Source organism: Sinohyriopsis cumingii, chromosome 3, assembly GCF_028554795.1.
Source record: "Sinohyriopsis cumingii isolate HCF-2022 chromosome 3, ASM2855479v2, whole genome shotgun sequence".
NCBI lineage: Eukaryota > Metazoa > Mollusca > Bivalvia > Unionida > Unionidae > Sinohyriopsis > Sinohyriopsis cumingii.
The window spans coordinates 22,192,150-22,215,790 of record NC_142963.1 but is presented as its reverse complement, the minus strand read 5'-3'; the positions used below and the strand labels follow the sequence as shown (position 1 = coordinate 22,215,790).

Genomic DNA, 23,641 nt, shown 5'->3' with positions numbered 1-23,641 from the left:
AACAAATTCCATTCAGTACACGATGTCTAAAGATTCACTCATTTCTCCTAGGCTTTGTAAGACCACCGACGATTCAGAGCAAAGAAAATTCGAGTAAGAAAGAAGAAATGAGAGGCATGTATGAGCTTTATTATCTCAAACTAACTTCAGTCAGAATTATATTTTGCAATTTTCCTTCTGGTTCCGAATAATGAATGAAATGTTGAGAAGTTTCTCACATAAGGAATTCTAGCTCTTTTTTATTATCTGATTTTCCGTTTAACCAAAACATGGTCAGAGCAATTGATGCGAATCTCAGTATTTAAACGTGTTAATAGCATTTGCCGTTTTGTAACTCGATCCTTGTAAGAAATGTAAAGACCGTATTGTCATGGATAGGGGACTCTGCATTTATCAGTAAATGCCTATTTAGAAAACAAAAGATTCATTTGACACTGAACTTTTTTATCTTGAAGACAATATTTGGCCTGCATATTAAATATACCCCATAAATCCATTGTTCATGAAGGTTTTTATGTGAAGAGGAAGCATGTAGCAAAAAAAAGAATAATTTTTTCAATGATTTAGCACTAGAGTTTCTAACCATTTTATTGTTGTTGTTGTTTTTATATATAAATAAAATAGATTTGCATTGTACACAGAGCAACTCGTTTCCTTTATTGTCTTAGGAATTGTGCAAAAATATTGGTATAATACAGACATTAAAATGTATTGATTTGTTTTTACTATTTATTCCGTCATGTACTGCGATATTATGCATTATTTATACATTTATATCTTATAATAATGATGTGTGTGACTTGAATTTTCATATTTTTAGCGCAGTCCTATTTGCAGAGGAATTTTTTGCATGGATTTCACCATCACAACTTCGACAGAACTTAATATTCAGTTGATAATCTAGCAGCCTGATTGGAGAAAATATGCCTCGATTTAAAATAGAGAATAGTGGTAGTTTACATGAGAGAGCGTTCAACTCATAATCCACATGTCGTGGGTTCAATACCCGCCCAGAACAGCACGGGTCTGCTTTGGATTATCCTTGGCAATTTCTGTTTCTTCTGAATGATATAGTCAATAATGTCTTAAAAGTATCCTTAAACCCAACATAAGCAACAACAAGAAAAAAAAAAGAGATAAAAAAAACTTATCTAAACCTGACCAATGCCGTCCTTCAAGTGTTGAATTAAATTTTATAAACATTTTGCAAAAATTGAGCCAGTTTAACATGCTATTACAATTTTGTGTCGTTCAATTTTTCCCTTGCCATAAAAGCCATCAATCAGTAAGCATAATCCCTTATCTGATTTTTGAATTTATGCTGTAGCTAATTCGTTCAAAAACAGATAAAGTACTCTGTAAAGACGTTTTGTTTGACCTTCACTTAATGTCCATTTTCCATGTCCAGTTACCATTTATGTGCCTCGATAGAAATCCTCATTAAAACAGAGCTAAACTTACTCAGTAGTCACCAATCTGACCCAGTCGTCGCCACACGAATCCTCCAATAGAGCCGGACTGAGCCAGCAGTTATGAATCTGACCCAGTCGTCATCACACTGATACCCATGTATACAACAGAGCTTGACTGATCCAGTCATCACCTCACGAATTCCCATATACACTACAGAATTAATGTGTCCCTGTATTCGCTAAAAGAATTAACATATTCACTACACAAATAGTCTCACCCAGTAGTCGCCACTCGTCTTAGTCGTAAGGTTTGAATTCAGACTAAAGTAATTAATATCATTAACATTTCAATAAATTTAATCAAAGTTAGAATTATAAAAACAGTAGAATTAACACAATCTAGCTTGTTATTATTTCGCTTGTGTTTCAGATTGTGGGATCTTACATCTGGAATCAAGCATTGTGTTCAGACGATGCTATAAATAGAGTATAAACCTAAAGAAAAAGACAACCTGAAACCGTAATCATCTGGACATATACATTAATTTTCAAGGGTTTCTTTCTCAAATTTATTAACTACTCCTGCATATTTGCCGTTCAATGTATGGGATATTGACAAAGTCTGAATACGGTACCATTCAACACTATCTTACCGTTTGATTGAGCATAGTTTCGATCCCGAGATGCAGATTGTGCTTTTTGATTTAGCGGAATGTTATGAAATCTTATTTGAACGTTTTTAGTATGTTATCAAATCAAAGTGTTTCCCATCTTCGGCGATGATGGTGTTTGTTGCGAATCACAGCTCTGTGAGTTACTAAAGTTTAACAATCGGCAATCGGCAATCGGATTTAATTAAAATTTTATTTAAGTTTGACCAATTTAATACCTGTTGAAAATTAGGGTCTTTAACGTAAACGGTTTTCTCGATACATTTTTCATACATACCGCAGCAATAATGGTAAGTATTTACTGAAACTTTTTCCTGAACCTAAGTTGATATGTCTTATTTGTACCAACTATATAGGCAAAAAAGAATCTACGTGTACAGATCCGTCATCGAGGATTCAGACAAGTACGAGGAAGAAAGGTGATTGCATAATGACTCTCAGATGACTCCACTCGTTAAGGGTGTCACTGAAATTACTGATTAGAAGTTACCGCGGCCTACTTTAAATGTTTGGTTTGGTAAGGAGATGAAACCGCAACCTACTTTAAATGTTGGTTTGGTTTTACAGCAGGGCAACAAAAGTAGATTACATAGTGCCGAATCAATACGGTAGCTCAGTCCAACGGTTGCGGGCTCAGTATCAGCCCAGGACAATCCGGTCTGAGGTAGATCCTTGCAAAATGTACTTGTTCCATTTCCTCAGGATGATGTAGGAAATAACATGTTTAAAAACCGTTGAAAATATCGAACTCGCACCCTTTCGGCAACGAATCAATCGCGCTAGCTACTGAACCTCGACCCACATTAGTCGGATTTTACGACATGATGGATGACTCTTTGGGGGCATATTATACGTATCCGAGCTTGTGTGAGGGTTGAATGTTTGCTAATTATTCAATATTTTTGTCTACACCCCACAACATTCTTATTCCTAAAATGAATTTAAGGGAAAACAAAACCATGAGAAGCAAAGTAAGGATGATGGTTCACCATGCATACGTCAAGAAGTGTGCAATCTTTCCGTGTACATGAAATATTTATATTTCTTGGAGTTGGAATAACATATTTGTTTAAAAACAAGAGACCATATATAGGAATAAAAATGTAAATTTTTAAAATGATACACATAAATAGACAATCGAAATGTCATAAGTGTGAAAAGATTCTCATTATGATTTAGCTTTTTATACAATGGGTCGCCATTGAGAGAGAGAGAAAGAGGGGGAGGAGGGAGGGAGACTGGAACCATTGAGTTCGTCTTTGTTATGCGCAAAGTCTAAAATCTTAAGAATAATTTTCAAATCTTTTCTTAAAATCAACTTAATTTGTCCCAGAACCCGTTCAAGCACACGTCACAAAAGGTAGCTCTATACTACTGTCACATAATACAGCAGGAACTGTTCTCTGACGTAAGCACGTCCATATTCTTTGACACATTCTTTGACACAGTCAATCGATTTTTATAATCCCAATTAGCTTATAATTTAATTCACACAGTAAAGCTGAACACAGAGTAAGAAAGGGGTTATGCAATTAATTCAAAACCACTTTCGTATGTGTGCTTTTTGTGTGTGGGTTGTTTTGTCATTTAGTTTTCTTTAGTTGGCGGAAAGAATTCGTTTTCGTATGGCGTATGAATACGTATCTTCCTGATGGCCTCGACATGTCTCTATCGCTTATTCCGTCCACTCGGAAAAAAAACACGTATGCAGGGCCGGCGCCAGACCATCTGGCGCCCTAAGGAAGGTTAGATTCTGGCAAACTCCCCCCCCCCAAAAAAAAAAAATTTTTTTTGGTGTTTCGGTCAGACTGAATCTACCCGATTATTTGTCCCTGTATGAAATAAACCAGGATAAAAAACGACGCTCAATAAAACTGAAATTTATTTATTTATTTTTCAAAACTGTTGATGATTTGGATAAATGCGCCCCCTGAAATCAGCTTCCCTAGGTGGCTGCCTAATTTGCCTATAAGGTAGCGCCGGCCTTGTACGTATGTAGTGTTGTGTATTTACAAATAGTATGGCACCAACAATCTGGAATATTGTCAATGTGCAGGTAATAAACTTAAATAAATAAGAATCATTTAATTTAAATAGATAACAATAAATAAATAAGAATCACTAGAGTTGGGTTCCGAATGTGCTTTTTTAACTTTGGGTTCATCTAAATATATATACAAGCAAACAGACAATAGTACCAAACTTACGTTGATAGGTATCTTTTCATATACGAGTACCAGTCGATGAATGTATATGCAGGTGCGTTCATTATACATGACCTTACTTTTGTACAAGATTTTTATATTGAAACGCGTCGAAGGAAACAAGTTTGTGGAGTGTAATATGACCGTATTCTTATCGGAGGAATTGTAGAGTGTATTAAATCCGAACGGTTGAAAGCTTAATTTTCTTCAATCATGAAATACATGGTATACATTCATTCTCCTGTTTATAAGAACCTGAGTGATTAGTGATTATTCAAAACTCAAGATCATCAGAGAAAATAGGATGAAAGAAAATTATCGAAGAAGAATTTCTCGTCAGGTTTACACAAACACAGCACCGGTAATTCTTCTAAAGGTCACAATATAAGAACTGATTGGGGTCAATTCTTCTTGAAGGCTTGAGGATTGGGACATAAAAGGTCTATTCTTTGCCCTTCTAAATGTTTGCCCGAGGGCAACTTTGAAGTTGTTAATAAATATTTCAGTCCGATATACACACATGGATCAAAATCTCATTTCCGGCCTAAAATTGGCTTCTTAGGTGTCCATGCAGACGGTAGCAGGCCTAATATTTATCCTTCCCGCCCACTTTGTTTATATGTTTTTATCCACTTAAATGCATTAACATCAACATTTATCAGAAGAGTGGACGGCAAGATCAAAGCGCCATTCGTAGCTGTCAATCACGTTTCTTTTGAAACAGACACGAAGTATCGGGTTTGACTGTGACAAATCCCAGGGCACATTATGTAGAGGTTATGTGCAGTGCAAAAAATCTGCTGCTGGTATCATCAGCTCGATATGGGTCCACGAAATAACGTGGGAATTCGATGCATATGCCTATATTAAAGAGAGGATGGCTACACAGCCATGCACTTGTGTCTCTTGCAATTAGCACATATGAATGTATCTATAAAGATACAAATAGATAGACACCTAAATCCCATTACAAACGATGCACACTCATTGGTCTGGAAGAATTGTACATATGACTTCTGAAGCTCCATTATTACAAACATTGGTATTATAATTTTCGGAAGATGGGACCAAATGACGTCAAAATGAAATTTACTGTAGGCGAGGCTGGAATTTTATTGTGGACTATGCTGTCTCCTTCCGGACTTTATCTTGCCATCAGAAACATCCAATTAATATCGTGCTTCAAAATTATATCAATAAATTATTGGATAAAATTCAACAGATGTTTTAAAAAATTAAAATCGAGTACTTGTTCATCTCGTATTATTTTAAAGCTTGATCGTTGTTCAGTGTTAACTTGAAAGTGACAAACAGAAACGGCCCTAGGATATGTGTGGCCCAAATCAGAAAGCGATGAGTGGGGGCCCCAAGCAAACAAAATTGCATTGCGGAGTTGATTTCCGTCAGCAGCGCGGGGCCCAAGGCGGTTGACTCGTTCGCGTTGCCCTAGGGCTGGACCCGCAATCAACTTTGGCTATTCGTACATTACACAATAAAACAACTTAGTAGACCTGGACACAGAGAAGTGTATGTGAACCTACATTTATAATAGTCCGTATATTCCAAAGATTTCTTAATAGTTTACTTGGTTTCTTAAGAATTATAATTAAAAATATTGAGAGATCAAGAGCGAGAAGAGTCGACGATGCAAGTTTTGTCTAAGTTTTTTTTAAGCAGATACACTTACCTTACACAATAAACGTACCTTACACAATACACGTACCTTACACAATAAACGTACCTTACACAATACCTTACACAATAAACGTACCTTACACAATAAACGTACCTTACACAATACACGTACCTTACACAATACATATATCTTACACATGTAGAGCTTTCTTGTGTTCATTCAAATTACATTTTTATCGAAATAAATTCAGTTCATCACATCATTTTAATAGCTGTTGTGCTGAGAGGGAGAGAGAGAGAGAGAGAGAGAGATTTGAATTTTTAACGTAGCTTTAACACTTTTTCAGTCATATCGCAACAATGTCTGCAGTTTGGCAGTTTATTGTGATGTCTAGCACTGGGGCATTAAGCATCTGTCCCACCCAGTCACATTATCCTGACACAAGGCTGACCATTTCTAACATTAACCTCTTAAGACTGAGCGCCAAGCGAGGTAGCTGCTAGTACCGTGTTTATATATCGGTATGACTCGACGGGGGTTCAAACACGCGACCTCTCGCATCCGAGGCGGACGCTCTAACCACTTAGGCCACTGGAGCGGTCAAAAACTTTATTGTCAGTTCGTCTAAAAAGGGACCTATAAGACTAAGTATGCATACAAATTATTAAAGGTGGTGTTATAGCAGATAAAGTAAATTAGAAAAGAGAAAGGTATGAAGGAAGATGTCCTGGTCAGTATTCTGGATATGCACTACCAAAAGGGGGAAAAAGAAATAGAATAACTATTATGAGTTTACATTGGAAGAGAATCATTTAGATGTCTGTTTTATAACTTTTCTTAATCTAGTCGGTATTTTTACATTGGTGTTACAGTTATTTATATTTAATTTGTATTATTTATTGACTTTTTCATGATTGTGTTTTACTTACATTTGCATTTCGTACTTGCCCTTGTCCAAAATCAATTTCACTGAGTACCTGACCAGGGCCATTGATTTTGTAAACAACACAATTCATACTTAAACTTTTCTCTATGAGTGTGGACAAATATTACGATCTCTATTAATGTAAACATGTTTATCTTAATCAAAGTCTGGGACATTGCAGTTCCTCCATGAACAACCTTGTGTACCTAATGTTTACTGTTTTTTTGTTTTTAAAAAAAACTTTAGTAACAGATTTTATCATGTTGACAACTTAAAATTTTATAGAAATGGGCTTTTGGCCCTCATCCTGATTTTACTATCGTGTCTTAGTTTTTTTTATATAATTGTTGTGTACTTGAGACATTCCTCATTCCTGCATTACCATCTTTACCAGAATCAGTCTTATTGCTGTGTTCAGTATTTCATTTGAAGGGAATTCTTTATTGAAAATATGTTTCACTGGAAATACAAAGTGCTCATCAATACTATTTTTTGACAGAAATATTAATTTGGAATCATATAGTGAATTCAGACAAGAAAACTTTTTGACTATATTATTGTGATACATCAAAAGATTCTTAGCACATCACCACAATCCAGGCTACTGGCACATTAGCATATTCGAGATTACAGGCACATCAACACATTCAATATTGGAACCTATCTAGAATTCCACAGGAATTCAGTTGGAACTTTATACATTTGGACTTGTGCTAAATCATTTAGGACTATTTCGGGTTTTAATTCTGCAATAAAGTAAGTTCTCTTTTAAATATTTACTTTGTGTTCTAGGGAAATAAATTATTTTTCAATGAATTTTACAAAACGCATTGCTTTAGCTCTTTTCTTTTACTGAGCCTAAACCCGATTTTTAAAGTAATCATGCGTCACTGGAGATTAACAAATTAATATGAGCTAAACATTGATGCATAATTCCTATTATATATATATATATATATATATATATATATATATATATATATATATATATATATATATATATATATATATATATATATATATATATATATATATAATAATAATACTAAAATTAATAATAATGAGGACTTTGTATAGCGCCTAATCTTTAGAAGCTCTAAGCGCTTTACAAAATTAGACAACACCTATAAGATAGGAAACATAATAATATTATTACAAAAACAAACAACATGAAATTAGAAGAAAAAAGCATTAAACAATAAAAAAAATGCTGAGAATATTTCAGGTAGGAAACATTTTTAGGTATTTAAGTTTGTTCTTGCAGTCGAAATAAGTGAGTTTTGAGAGCCATTCTTGAATGTGATCACTATATATGAGATTTTGGTTTTCTGGGAGAAGATAGAAGAAAATGACCGATTGACTTAAACTGACTTAAACATATATTCGTTGTGATATGTACACACACACGCACGCACACAATATATATATATATATATATATATATATATATATATATATATATATATATATATATATATAAATGTGTGTGTGTATTTAATTTAGCTATTTGTTTCTTAGTTTTCATTTTTTTTCTATTCAATTACATTTTACTGTAATGTAACTTTATTTACTGGAATAGAGTTCAGTTCTGACAGGTTTTTAAAATTATTTTTCAAAGTAACCAACTAATAATAGAAACTTTGTATCTAATGCGGACCTAGTTCCTGGCGTTGATTCAGAACCAGTAAGGGATTTAGTAAACATCTTTTTTATTAAAAAAACATTTGTTTTAATTCTTTCTCGGAGTAAGATACATATAGTGGTATCAAGGACATATCTGGAGTACGTGACAAATAACATGCGTTTATTGTTCCAAACTTTTGGTTTTTCCAGAAGGATGAACTTTTGACCTCCATCCGTGAATCGGTTTTGCGTTGTAGTTAGATATATTACTAATGTTTTGAGAAAGAATTGTCATTCGTGCCTTAACACTTGAGAAATCAAGCTGTTTTATGTTGTGTCCAGTTTTGGGTTAATTGTTTTATTTATTCAAATTATTTTAAAGAAAAGTGATTCTCTTCCCTGGAAATACTAGCGATCTAAATTATTTCTTGGACAAGGACATTTATCGAAATTTTACAGAATTCATAAACTTAAATAACATTTTGTTTGATTCAACAAGAGACTGTTGACACTGCATCACTTCACAGGTTACAACAGACGTCATCGTCTTCAATTCTGGATTTCATCGCGATTCGAAATCAGTTTCATTTAGGACTTTGTAATAATAGGACTTTGATTTTTTTTAATTCTTGGACTAATTTTTGGGTTTGATTCGTAAAAACAGTTCTTTTTCTCATTTTTATCTTGTTTTCTTGTTACGTTTAGTAAGAGCCTAAACACGTAACTATATATATATATATATATGTGTGTGTGTGTGTGTGTGTGTGTGTGTTGTATTGTTTAACCTAATTCAGCATCTAACGAGTGCATGAATGATAAGTCTATGGACCCGTTTCACAATACGCGTTTTAGACGAGTTGCCGTTCCTGATATCGATGGCTATCAAATTCAAGACGAGGCTACCACACACCTGGGTGAACGTTCTTGATATTGACATGCAAGTGAAGATCGATGTTGAAAAGTCAGAATAGTATCATGGCATCATATATCAGCTGGGCCGACAAGATGGATAGGCAACCGTGGATATATCCCCTGGGCCCAGGCCCGTAAAAAGGCCCGGGCCGAACAATACTTTTTAATTTTATAAAAGAAACATTTTGTTTGAACAAGAACTAGGACAGGCCCGGGTGTTCTACCCCAGGGCCCCGTGATCGCTCTCTACGGCCCTGTATATAATTACCTGTATACCTGTATATAATTACCTGTATATAATTACTTTAAGTGTTGATAAAAAAGTATCAGCATTCAGGATATTTAGATCTATAATAATAATAATAATAATAATAATAAGATGAAGAAGAAAGGGGGGAGGGTAACATGTAATGGTCAGCTATTAAATTTTAGAAATGTAGGCCAAAACATGTTTCGAGGTGAAATCCAGGGGGTGGGGGCAAATGCCAGCATGTACTGGCTCCCATTGTATTCCCTAATATATTTATAATTATTTTGTTTACAAATAACATACACAGCCAAGAAGGTAGAAAGTATCTAAGAGAAATTGGTTTTATACTAAAAGTCAGTTTTAGAATGTATTTTATCTTCTTTTGCACTAAATGAATTTAAAGGAGACCAGAAACCAATGGAAATATAGAATAATAATAAAAGTACGATAGTAGAAAACCTTATTCTGAAGTATCATCTGCGACCGTAATGCCAGTATTAAAATATTGGCCTATCTTCTAGAAGCTGAATTTCCGTGACCTCGTATGCAAAATTTCCGCGCCTATTCGGTTACTTTCGGGATGTGACGTCATAGTAGCGACTCCAGCAGCCCAAGTGGGAGTTGCCAGAGTAAAAGACAATACCGTTTTGCGTTGCTTATGGGTGTAATAGAACATTAAGAAAAGCCTGTGGACAACATTTTTTTTTCTTTCCGAAAGATAAAGGCATAATGAAAGATGGATACATTATTACAAACGAGTCGATTTCAAAGCAACACCATACAGCACTATGTGCTCGTTACATTTCTCAAAGGACTGTTACGAGAGGGATTCTGAAAAAATGGCAGCTCAAGGATACTCAAATGCTAGGCCTAGACTAAAAGTTGGCGCTGTTCCAGACATAACGTTGAATATTTTAAATCCTGGGAAAAGTGTTAAACGTGCGAGTTACGAAAATAGGCAGAAGGCCGAGTAAGTGACCACAAAATGCAACAATCAATTCACAGATCTTTTACCTACACCAGCAGTGCTAAAATCTGATAGCCCGACACCCTGGGCCCCTCTGGTTTTAGTTCCGGCCCATCCTGTATTCAAAGTGAGGTGCCCGTCAGGCTTGTCGAAACAAAAATTGTTTGCCTGAGGAAACTTGGTGAAATTAGTAAATGTATTTTCAAGATGTTGACATACATGCCATAACACGGCACAATCTAAATCAAATCACTACTGTCCAAGGTGAAATTTAGATTTGATTTTAATCAAATGGAAGCTTTGCCAAAAATAATATTCTAAACCTGTCGTGTTTCGAGAAAACACAATTTTCAGTAATCTTATAAAAATTACAAATTTAAAAAAAAATCATTGTATACATGTAGTATGTATAAACGGTAATCTGTAATGATTGGAACTGATATAAAACTATTCCTTGGGCAGTTTAAATAGTAGCGATTAAAAGAAAAGAGGTCAAAGTTTCACATTAAATGGCAATAGAAACGGGGGGGGGGCCTATTGACCCAACCCCCAACCCCTTGCCCCAATGTGCGAGCGCCCATGGGACGTACCTTTTCTCCATGTGATACGCCTTATTATTCCCCCAGGACAAGCCCATTTTGCATATTCTGGTCAGCTCTGGCTAAATTGCAAAATAGCTAAAGTTTTGATTTAAGTACGCAAACAATAAAGCCGGTGTGACTAATGAACATACTCCTTATCCTTGCATTGATCTTGTGAAAAGGACTGCCCTTCGGACATACTTCAAAGAAACCATGTTCGACAGTGTGTGTATGTGTAAGCACCAGCAACTGATTGCCAAAATAAACGATGCCTATTTTGTTGTTACTTACGATGCCATGGACTTCAGGTTTAAGTTTTAATGCATGTAATCCTGTTTGCGGAACAAAATATTTATTCAGAATTAGTTCTTTAGGGCCACATATACTGCATGGTATATTTTGTTTTATTCCTTGTAATTTAATCATGGTAATTAAACTTTACATATACGGTAGAGGAATGTCAGGTGTTAACTGGCCGAGTTTCTTTGACGGAAATGGAGATGCGATTTTGTTTGCAGAGAAAATTTCACAGTGATCATTCATTTAAGCTAATTGGTGACAATTTTATTCTTTTAATTTTTTTTTATACTATAGTACTGTTGTAGTTGTTTAAAAACATCTGAAATTTACTTGAATAATGTTTAATTTTCACGTTCTATTTACTGAAGAAGAAAAAAAGAAAAAAACTGTTGTGTAATATTAATTATTTCTTCCAGTGCCGGATTTAGACGTGTGTGCGTGTGATTTGAATTTTTAACGTAGCTTTAACAATTTTTCAGTCATATCACTACGATGTCAGCAGTGTGGTAGTTCAGACTGTGGATTGCGTACGTTATATCTATTTATAAATGGTTTGGGGTTGGGTTTTTTTTTTTCTTCTGACAAATGAAAATTGACAGACATAATGTAATAATCGGGACTTCGCTGCGAAAAATTTAGAGATATTACGAGATCGGGATGTAGAAATACCCCCAAAATCGGGAGGTTTTTCTCCCGGCTTGAGAGTTGACACGTATGAACTGTCTGGGCTTGTGGAATTTCAGTCAGGGCTTGAGTTTATTTAAGTCACCAGCCCGGGGCCTGTGCCTAAAAAAAAATTCTTTTAGCACTGACCAGTACAGTACATAAACTATTATATCAGACTGCAGATTCAAGTTTTGAATGTGCAACCCAAATGTGGTCTCCTCCCGTCTGCCTCGCTCGCCAATGTTTATGTTTGTATTCGAGGACTGGCTAGTATTGCGTCACGGTACCACGTGATCTGTCATCTCATTAAAACTCGGAAAAACTCGGCAATTTACGGAATCGTGGTGACTTCCATGCAATAAAATCACTACCCGCTTACGATATTTAATTTATAAACATGACAGTCGAATTAAAATCTGTAGAGAATTACATATGTAGAAGGAAAATTTTGATTTCTAGTCTCCTTTAAGCAAGTTCCTTTTAAGTTGGAATGATTATTGTTAAACATCTTTGCAGTTTAGCTATCAAATCATATTTTGAGGTATGGAATGTAAATAAACTTTTACTAAACTCATTGAGAAAAAAATCTCTGTCGTTGCAGATTCAGAAAAGAGCAGGCCCCCACAACCATCACACCATTTCTGTTGAACTTAAATTCATCATAAAATCTCCCTTAAACGCCATAAGACTCATGCCAATTTTAGTCTTTAATGAAATGTACTAGTCTCAGACTAAGGGACTAATGTTAATTTTAATCTCTGATTATTTCGACATAAACCAATTTCAGAATCATGGATAAATATCTGGCAATTATCTAAACAATTTTAATTTAAAACATTATTCTGATGTTTTGGTATTTAATTAACATAACATTATCGTATAGTTTCAGTATTATAATTTAAAATACCATTATTCCACATGTTTGGTTTTTAATTTTAAAATAACAATATAGATTTGGCATTTCAATTTAAAATATAATTATGATATTGTTTTCTTATTTTAATTTATAATAACATTATGCTATATATTATTTTTAAACTGCAAGGCGTACTTTTTCCTGTAAATTATTCCAAGTACGCAACGCAATCTTGGTCCGCTGACAATAATCAGATCAGAGTTTTCGTTTAATTGTTTGACGGTTAATCACTATAAATCCTCAAGACTATAATCATATAATTCTCACTCTCCGACATTTAGATTATTTGTAATTCTCCCAGCAGCGAGCGCCTCGTTCTGGAAATTTCGAGATTTTACGAGATAACCCGAGAGCGTTATTTTCAAGTATAATGAAACTGGTCTATTGCCCGTTTATGTCTAGAGTTTCAGAATCGAGACAAAACATTCTTTACAGTCCTGCTTTTTCAAACGTAATCGAAGATTTATTTTATTATCATTACATGAAAAATTCTGATTTAGACAAAGAAGCACCGCCAGAAATTTAAACGAGAGATTATTAATCTCCGAATTGTTTTATTTTTATCTAGTACTCAAAAGTTCTATATAGTCATAAAAATTTCGAACGCTAAAGGGGGTCCATTCTAAGACCCTCTTCTGCGCCTTTATTTTTTTCTCTCGATGTCCCAGTTCATCTGAGCCTCTGTATGCCTCTGATGTAAATACTCCTGGTTCTTTTCCTTTTAACTCTTTTGCAGTTTGTCGATGTTGTAAAGATTGAATATGCTGCCTGTAACCTACTTTTTTATATGAACTCAATAATAATCTTGTGTCTAAATATTTACATAAGCGAGACAAAATACAACGGTTGAAAACGAAAAACATAGTCTATTTTCTTTCAATGAAATAATAATTTCATATTTGTTTGAAGGATCTAATTACCTCTGGTCCGGACAATATAAAACTGAATGGCTTGAGTCTGAATAAGAGATTTTTCTTTAGCCATGCTATGATGGTACAAAAAGTTAGATATTGATAACTGTCCAAGCTTGAAATCTTGGTTATACTAAAGAACAGTGTTCTAAGAGTTTAAATTCTCCGGGTCATGATTTGAGATTATTGGTATTCTTTACGAATACGATTAATGCGAGATCATTGCATTTTTCTAACGACTGTATCGTGTACTTAAAGACTGTCCCGGTATAACACTCAGTTTAGGAGTGATAGATTGACATGTCATGATATTGGGTTTAAATGTTGGGTTCTTTTCTAGAGCCCCATAGGATAGACTGGAAATGAGAGCTTTTCGAGCTCACTCTGCTATCTGTTATTAGGGCTGATCTGTTACACGGACAGTCCTTGTTATTGTGATATGTGCGATTGTAGAGTTGAAATTTAACTCAGCCCGAGGCGCCCTCGAGTATGTACAATCGTTGCCACTAATAATTACGGTCCGTGTCTTTGTATAGATACAGTTTCACAAGATATTTACCATGCTTGATAAGGATCTTACCGTTTCCTTTTGAAGTTGCCGCTTAATTGTTCAATATGTCAAACTAAAGACAGCCAGTCTTTCAACACGTCAATCTTAATCTGTTTCCAAACACCTTATATTATTGAGATTGATTGATATGGATCGTTCCTATACAACTTAGCGCCTGCGGACCGCGCCACTGCTACGGGGGCCACTAGGAGAGGGATGGAATTGCGAAGACCTGTAGGCAATTCCTCACCTAGCCGGTCAATACACATGCATGACGGAACAATTGGAGATATCAATAGGGTTAGCGCTTTTACGTTGAAGGGATAAATGAAAACGGACACTAGCAGGCTGTTTTGCCTACGGCGACTCAATTAGATTATGATTTATTGCTTTTAAAGGCGATAGGCTTGGCTATTAGCCGAGAAATTGTATGACTCAACACAGAGCAATACAAGCTCTCTATCTCCGTTGACACTCACTTGTGGGACTTCATTTCAAAACACAAAGCGCCAGTAAGATAGATTTCCCTGCTGATTCAAACCTGTTTCAAGACTCATCTGTCATTTGTGGTAGAATGACTTCTCTATTTAAAATGACACATACTCAGGGTTGTTATTTATTGAAAGCCTTTATCATCTTCAACTCTAATAAACAAACATTGTCATGCGGAAGAGGATTCGGGCGATATGAAATAATGAATTGTCTGATGTCATTTATATTATATTGACGACGCAAAAGAAACCATACAATATTTTATGTGATAGATTATATAGCAAATATTTATAAAAATCATAAGTTTTCTGTACTCATTAGCTCTTTTGATTTTTAAGTTGCATATTACTGTGAATAAAGATTGCACCTGTTGTCATATGACACATTATTCGAGGAGTAATTACTTATTTCTTTTCATTTTTGAAGGAACTCGAGGACACGATATTGTCATAACACGTGAAAATCTTTTGTGCCAAATCACAATTTCAATAACGTTTTAACTCGTGCGACAGGATAGTTCAGAACATTCTGTAAAATCGGATTATTCAGAAGAAGAAAGATGGTTGCATTTTGTGGAAATTACACACATTTTAATGACCTTTTGCAGCATGAAAATGACATAGGTCATTTATGTGAATTTACTTCAATCAGCAGATATTACCATGTCTGAAATTAATTTTTTTGATTATTTTTTTGTTGTTTTTTGGCCTTTGTCCAGTTTGTTTCCCCCTCTTTCATAACTGTTTGATGATTGTAGATAAAGTTCATGATTGTTTAATTATTGATATTAAAATGGAATCACTTATCATCATTACCACTTTTTGCCCTGACTCCAAAGTTGTCCCATTAATTTATTGATGGTTTATTCACGAAATGAAACTAGATTTTCGTGTTTTATGTACCAGCATCAAGAATCTTTGGATTTTCAAAACAGAGTTCGCCTCAGTCATTTAAAACTATTCAAAAATTTTTTCTGTTAAATTAAAATATATTATGTTGTGCCTCAAATGCAGTTTCTTCTTCTACTTTAGCTATTACTACTGCTGCTAGCGGGGCGCTGAGTGGCCGAGTGGTCTAAATCGCTCACCGTTACGAATCACTATCATCTCACCCCTGTCAGCGTGGGTTCGAGTCGAGACGATGTGGGCAAGCTAGTTCTTTCCAGGGTCTTACACCATGTATAGCCTATCTTGTGCTGAAAAATGACGTTAAACCCTATAACAACAATTACTACCACATACACCAACACAAATAGCAGTATAATCTTGATGCCAAAGGTTAGTTGACAAAACATTAATTGTTGATGATTTATTAAGGAAATATTCGAATATGATATTTTACCCATGACACGCCTTTAAAAATTCTGAGAATAGAAAAATGATGATGCATAATTGCAAGGCTTTATGGAACATTTCATCGCAATCCGCGTCTGAGATAGAACCATGCCTTGCATTAGGCTCAAAATGCCCAACCCACATACAGCGAAGAAAACAAGTTTCGTTTTTCAGTTGATAGAAATTCATAACATTGATTTATTGTCACAAGAAAAGACATTTATCTTTTCTTTTCGCATTTATGCGGACAACATCAACACTATACTACAGTATAAATTAGTTTTGATTGACAGCAGAGAGTTCCATGTGATTAATATTTCTCCTCAACAACATAGATGACTTGAGGCCGTCTAAATGTAGACGTAGCCTTTTCTGATTGGTCGATATCATTCCCGCCCTAAAGCCACGCCTTTTATACAGCAAGCGTCAGGTGAACGAGCTGTGATTGGGGAGCGGCAATCGTAATGGATTGTCTACATTCTTGACATGTGAAATCAAAATTTTCCGGTATATCACGAGAAGTTGCGATGTTTGTGTGTTGACTTGTTGGGCGGTGTGGTTGAAATAGGTATCAAAGACGAAACTCGAGATTTGATTGACAAGCCGGAAGGGTTGAGTGAACCATTAACATTTAACTTGACTCACATGACAGTACACTACAACATTTCAGCCTGAACACAACGTCTTTTCGCCAGCTCAAACTCTTTTTTTTCCCCTGGGATACAGTCTACTTGTTTGTATTTAACTTCACACGGAATAATCACAAATATGATGTTGTAAACAATAACGATCCACGTTTATTCCTCCAAATTCGTTGTTTCGTCGGATATTAAAAGTTGAGTTGTGAAAATGCTCACTTCATCTGGTGGCCATTATCTTCCCCCGGATTTCTTACAACCATTGCCAACAACGGTAAGTTTTCTTGTTTTATACAAGTGAATCATATATTTTGCTTTCAGTATTTGAAAATCAGTGTTTTTATTGTTATCTTCGCTCATTTTATTACTCTTGAACATACACAGATTCGCCTTATATCATCAAGAGGGTTTCATTTATAGAATAAAAATACTTGCAGTTACTGTGATGTCAAAATGTTAGTTTAGTATGTCCGTGAGATAAAAAAAACAAAACCTATTTATTACAATAGCATGTCCGCCCCTTTAAGACAGAGCCTGACTGGGCATACAAGCCTGATCTCGTGTAGAGAAAGACCATTTCCAATGGATCGATAGAGCAACACTTTCGCTATTGCCTAGTAAATCACTTCAAACTGTTACAAATTAAATGAATAGACCTTTATCACCATGATCGATTTTTACTTCGTTTGACTTGTGCAGATACTTTCGTCCTGACCTCGACATACGTTTTAACGAGGATTGGAGAGAGGCCATTTTTATTGTAATGTAGGTAATACATCAAAATCGTGTGTTCCGACACAGATGTGAAATAAAGGGTATTCTACAACCATATTTCAATGGAAACTTCCGTGTTTATCAAAGGAAACCGTACAACTACATTTATATGATAACGTCCGTGTTTTACCAAGGGAAACCGTACAACCACATTTCTATGGAAACTCTTCGGTGTTTTATCAAATATTATTTAACATTGTGGCGGTACATTATACTCGGTTCTTTGCCACGCAAAAGTTCCACGAGAAATGTTTTGACAGCTAGAGACCATTTTGAGTATGTCATATTTTTTTACAATTAATAATGACAGTAGTCCATTTGTGCCTACAAAGCGTGTATAGACAAGTCTTGAAGCATCACCGAAGCTATATGGACAGATGAATAACTTGAATAATAAAGTAAAGAAGGTCATTATGATATTTTGTTTGCTTATTGATGGTTTGTAGTCAGGAGGCGGGCATTGACGATCCCTAAACACCACAAAAGCAGTGGATAGATGAATTACTTGAATTAAAGTGAAACAAATCAGGTTTTCGAGTTTCAAAAATTCTAGTTGGGTATTTATATTTTGAAGGCAAATACATACGAATTCCGTATATCAACTTTTAAAGGGGTTATTTCTGTAATCTTGATATTTAGAGAGAACAAAATACTGCAACTACTAACTGTCCTTGTTCAATAATTGTCCTAATTGGTATGTCGTTCATGAAATTTTTAAATATTTGAACACCATAAAAATATCCACACAAAGTCGAAGAGGAATGGATAATATGGTCGTGTTTACAGGCTTTCATCATTACATTATAGCACTGACAAGTAATTTCAAAGTAACATACTAAAATTAAAATCGTCTGTGAAAAGTATGTTAATTTTGAAGCGTACTAATACATGTAATTAAATGCGCTACTTAAATTTCATTCTTAACAATGCAGAACACAGTCCATTGTTGTAGATGTGTCTGTATACTTGTACATAAGAAATTTGAGATCTGTTATGTTTGCAGTGTTTTTTTTTTTCTTCCTTTTATTTATATTTTAATTTAGATGTATGGACTATGTAGCCTGAAGTAAAGAATTCTTATCTTAATGTAACTAGGCACGAAAGTAAAGTAACATTGGTCACTAGTCCTACATGTAAGACCTGACGCTGATATTTATGTCGTGGAAACAATTGCACCTAAATAAAATCAACATGTGCTGTGTCTTACATGTAGGACTACATTGGTTACTATAAATCTCAGTTTTGTTCTATAACCTTTTCCCACTTGTTATTTTGAAATGAACTCTTTGTACTTATTCTTCTTCCTGTTATTATTATTTTTACTGCACATCTTCAAGATTTACAAACCTTTAATATAGATAAAATCCAACCTTCCTATAAACCAGCGTTTTAGGGCAAAAAAGATTATTAAGAATTGTCGGTGAAGATTTTTAATAACTTAAAACAAGAAAATAGGAAGGGAACAATGTATTGTGGGAAATAGAAAAACATCCTTCACATGTGCACGTGTAGAGATGAGTACAAGAACAAAATGACCATTATCAGAGATTACGAGGCACAAAATGTTTGCTTATGAGGTAAAAAAATAAATTTCCATCTTCCTTGGTATTGAAGTACATGTTATTAGCAATCAGTATTTCCCCCATTTATCATAATAAAGACTCACTAATCAATATTTCAAAGAAAGCCACATGAAGATAAATACAAATAAGATATTTTCTGATTATATAGGATAGACCAATAGCAGTGCAGATCGTTTGGTGTGAGAGAAGCACAGTCCCTGTAACACATGAACCAAGCTGAGCGAAACATTATAAATATAAAAAATCTTAATATCTTACAAGATTGTTAGGATAAAACAGTAAATTGTGTCTGGGGGATATTGCAGGCATCCTTGTTAAGTGTTCCACGTTATGATGGAGGCATGAAATCAAAGTCGAGGAGAGAATGACATTAAAATAATCACTTTTTTCTTTGTTTTCTGACAAATGCAATCCATTAAACATGTAGCGGAGTAAATAAATCGCGTGTTGTCATATATTTGTTTAAGCATTTATACATTTCTACAGGAAATAATTACTTGCCTCACAATTTAAGTCTATCAGGAAAGAATAGCAAGTATGATGCTACTTGTTAAGGTAGTAGTTATTTGCCTATTATACTTTTGTTGAGGGAAAGTTTTTCTCTGCTTTTGCTTGGAGTTGTATAAATTGTAATTTGTTAAGCCTATGTTAATTGATTCAGGTCTGTTCTTCTGCATTTTTGCAAACTGATAAACGTGATATATTTGTGATGCCATACACATACAAATCACATGGCAAATTTGTATACAAAATGTATACAGATTTACATTTGCTTCCATGGACAAACAAGGGGGTGGGTTTAGCTGCATCTCATTCAGATAGTTTAGTTTCTAGGTGACTATTAGAATATGTAAAAATATATTGTCCCTCGTGTTATATCACAAATATTTTTTATTTCATTTTTTATTATTGATTTATTACCCTTTTAAGAAATTATTTTCATTCTATTTATTCTGCAGATAGCTATTACCTTGGTATACCTACACATTTTGCATATTAAGATACTTCTATTGCCGCAGTAGTCAACAGCAGATAATTTCATATCTGGAGGCTATCTAACAGCAGTTATGATAATTCTATTCATTTTCTTTCAGTTGGATGCAAAAAACAGTCCCTTGGCTCTTCTTGCCCAAACATGCAGCAGCATCGGGAAGGACACGGCACCGACCAAATCTATAATTCCACCACTCGAAAAGAAGAAAGAAAATTCAGGATCAGAAAAATCAAATAGTTCCCTTGTTGATGGAAGAAAAAGTTCACCTTCAGGACATTTAGAAAGCGGCAGACAATCACAAGAGAGGTCGAAATCAAACTCTAGTGAGAACAAGGACGTGTCATATTATGTTCCAAAAACCGACTCCCCAGAGGACAAAAGGTCCAGATCAGAGTCTCCTCACGCTGCTAACCTCCAGAAATCAGGTGGGTCTTGTACTAACACAACAAGTGTGATAACAAAACCGATTTCTTCATCAACTCAGGATGCTTGTAAGACTGATAAATCCAATCAGAGACCTGCTAGAGTGGGTTCCCCTGATCAACTACAGAAAGACTCTCCGCCACCGAAAATGCATAGATCCAGAAGTCCCACTCCTGTGTATGCTTCTGCAGCAGACTTTAAGCTATCTGATTACCATCCACATTCCATCTACTCTGGCTTATCCAACCCACATCTTGCACATACAGGACTTTCCCTAGGAAGTCATGGTTTTCCAATGGATGCAATGTCAGCACATGGATATCCATCTCCCTACAGTGTTCAAAATGGACTCAGTTTTTCTCACGCTAGTGCTCTTGAGGCTCATGCTGCTTTGAAAAGCGCCATGCCTTCATTGTCTCCATATGTTCAGTATGCAAGAATGAGAAATCAATCAGGGGCGACTACCCTTGTGCCTATTTGCAGGGACCCATACTGCACACATTGTCAGTTATCGATACAAAATTCCCATCTGTCATCAACTTGCTCTGCCCCAGGGTGTACCCAGTGTGCACACGAGAAATCCTTACAGAGTTTGAGTGCTTTGGGACTAGCTGGAGCGAATCCATCCCATTTTCTTCAACCTGGATCTCTAACAGGGGGTCTTCCTTCTGCTGCTGCTGGATTATCATCTCTTCACAGCCTGTCCTCTTTTTATTCTCAGAGCCTGCTGGCTCAACAAGGACTTCCTTATGCATGCAACTGGGTCTCGGGAAATGATTACTGTGGTAAACGATTCACAACATCGGAGGAACTGTTACATCACTTGAGGACACACACATCTGGTATGGATAGTGCTCTGCCCCAATATGGACCTTTTGGGCTTTTTCAAGGATTTGGGGACTATTCAGCTCTTCATGGTTACCTTGGATCAGCAGCAGGGAACCTTAGCCCAGGATCCCTACGACGGATGTATCCAACAAGTGTTAGCCCTCTTGCAAGCAGTACATTGCATTCGACTAGATACCATCCATACAAAAGTGCCTTGCCTAGCATGCCTTCAGGACTTCCATCCGGTCAGTCTTTATCATCCATTGGGCCACATTACAATATATATGGACAGAGGATAGGAGCGGCTATTGTTCCATGATTTTCTTTTATCAGCATGTTATAGTCAAGTGTGTGCTGTGTCGGTTATTTGACTTGTAATGATATGCTATCTGACATGGAACATTATTTGTTCACATACAAATATTACAAACTGTTTCAAATGAGTGTTGAAAACATGAACAAGATATATTGAATTACCGTGGGAGTGATATTTAGAATTACCGTGGGAGTGATATTTAGAATTACCGTGGGAATGAGGAGTAGATGTAGAATAATCCAGATAAGAAACATGACTGTTAACTTGTATGTTGAGTTTCATGAGTTTATTAATTTGATATTAAATATTTATAACATATTTTGATCTTTCTGTTTTTTTTGTTTTTTTTTAAAGTAAGTTATTCTATTATACCATTCTGTTTTAGTCATCAGATTAATTTATGCTGTCAAAGTCTGAATTAATGTTGTAGGCAAAAGATGGACGTGTTGGAAATTTCACATAAATTTTGAAGGACATACATTAGAAAAATTACTGATCGGGGTGAATGAAACAATCAATTAGATATTACAATGAATCTATAGCATCTTTAGTAGAATATTATGGAATTTTTCTAATGAAGGGCTGACATGTTGTACATGGTTATTTATATGTATCATGACCACATATGACCAGTTCAGTTTCAAGACGAATGACAGATATTTCAATATTGAAAGTAAAAAGTTATTGTTAATGCAATCATATACGTACTCGGATAGTAAGTATCATGCTTGAATAAAGTCCTTGCTTTAATAGATTTTGTACCTTCACATTTGCCAAGTAATGTAAGAAATAAAAGTTTGAATATTTGCAAGGGATTCAGTGAATTATTGAAATTAGATGTAGGTAATGCAATATTTCAATGCAAAACAAAATGTGTTTCTGGTCGGCTGACGATCACTGTTTCTCACTGCCAACCCTAGAACTCCCTACCCCCATGATATACCACACCCCCAACTACATTAACTACAAATAATATAATACAAAAAGACGCAGCCTACCCATATTTACAACCATTGCAACTGGAAACACATTATTTTCTTTGGCGTAATTGGCTTTGTACATTGGGCGTACTTAGCAAGCATACATTGTTATTATATTTTGGATTCCACAGTTGGTAGCAGTATTTTACTTGACATAGTTACAAATTCTCTCCATTGACTCATTCTCACCCCTTTCTTTTGGTAGTTCGTTTCAGCAGGAGAATAAACTGGATTATGATTTTATATCAGTTACTGAAAGACATAATACAGGTATACCAACATCAGTCTTTTTCTACATAGTAAGCACACGTACAAAATGGATCACAATACTTTCCAGATTATGATTCTAAGGCTGATTCTTTTGGAGTTGGGATATCCCCTTGGGTCAGTATCTGGTGCCTTTATAAATTTGTCTTTCAAATGTCTTTATATATATATATATATATATATATATATATATATATATATATATATATATATATATATATATATATATATATACATACATACCCACCATGTCGGCCAATTCTGCGCGTCGGGTAATTCTGGGCAACGATACATCATTTCTGTAAACATTGGATCACGTGTTATTTTGGGTCAAAAATCCATTTTGTATCAAGAAAGAACGAACGCAATTTAATAAAGAAAAGTGATATTCATAAAGTGTACAAAAATATCCAGCATTTCGACTCAAAATGCATATGCAAATGTGATTTCTAAATGTCAACATTAATATCCACTCCATGACCTTCTTG

General features: G+C 35.1%; 1 protein-coding gene across 1 annotated transcript; it reads left to right on the top strand.

Moving 5' to 3' along the window:
- The first annotated feature begins 16,832 nt into the window (after nucleotides 1-16,832).
- On the top strand, nucleotides 16,833-22,224 carry LOC149802524 (zinc finger protein Noc-like). The gene is made up of 2 exons (XM_089951763.1): nucleotides 16,833-17,262; nucleotides 20,440-22,224. Exons 1-2 carry the CDS (start codon nucleotides 17,200-17,202, stop codon nucleotides 21,907-21,909), a joined length of 1,533 nt encoding a protein of 510 aa, XP_089807889.1. The 5' UTR covers nucleotides 16,833-17,199; the 3' UTR covers nucleotides 21,910-22,224.
- The last annotated feature ends 1,417 nt before the right edge of the window (nucleotides 22,225-23,641 follow it).

Coding starts and splice junctions, on each gene's coding strand:
- LOC149802524 (XM_089951763.1), top strand. CDS start 17,200: ATGCTCACTTCATCTGGTGGCCATTATCTTCCCCCGGATTTCTTACAA. Junction 17,263..20,439: donor TACAACCATTGCCAACAACG/GTAAGTTTTCTT, acceptor ATTTTCTTTCAG/TTGGATGCAAAAAACAGTCC.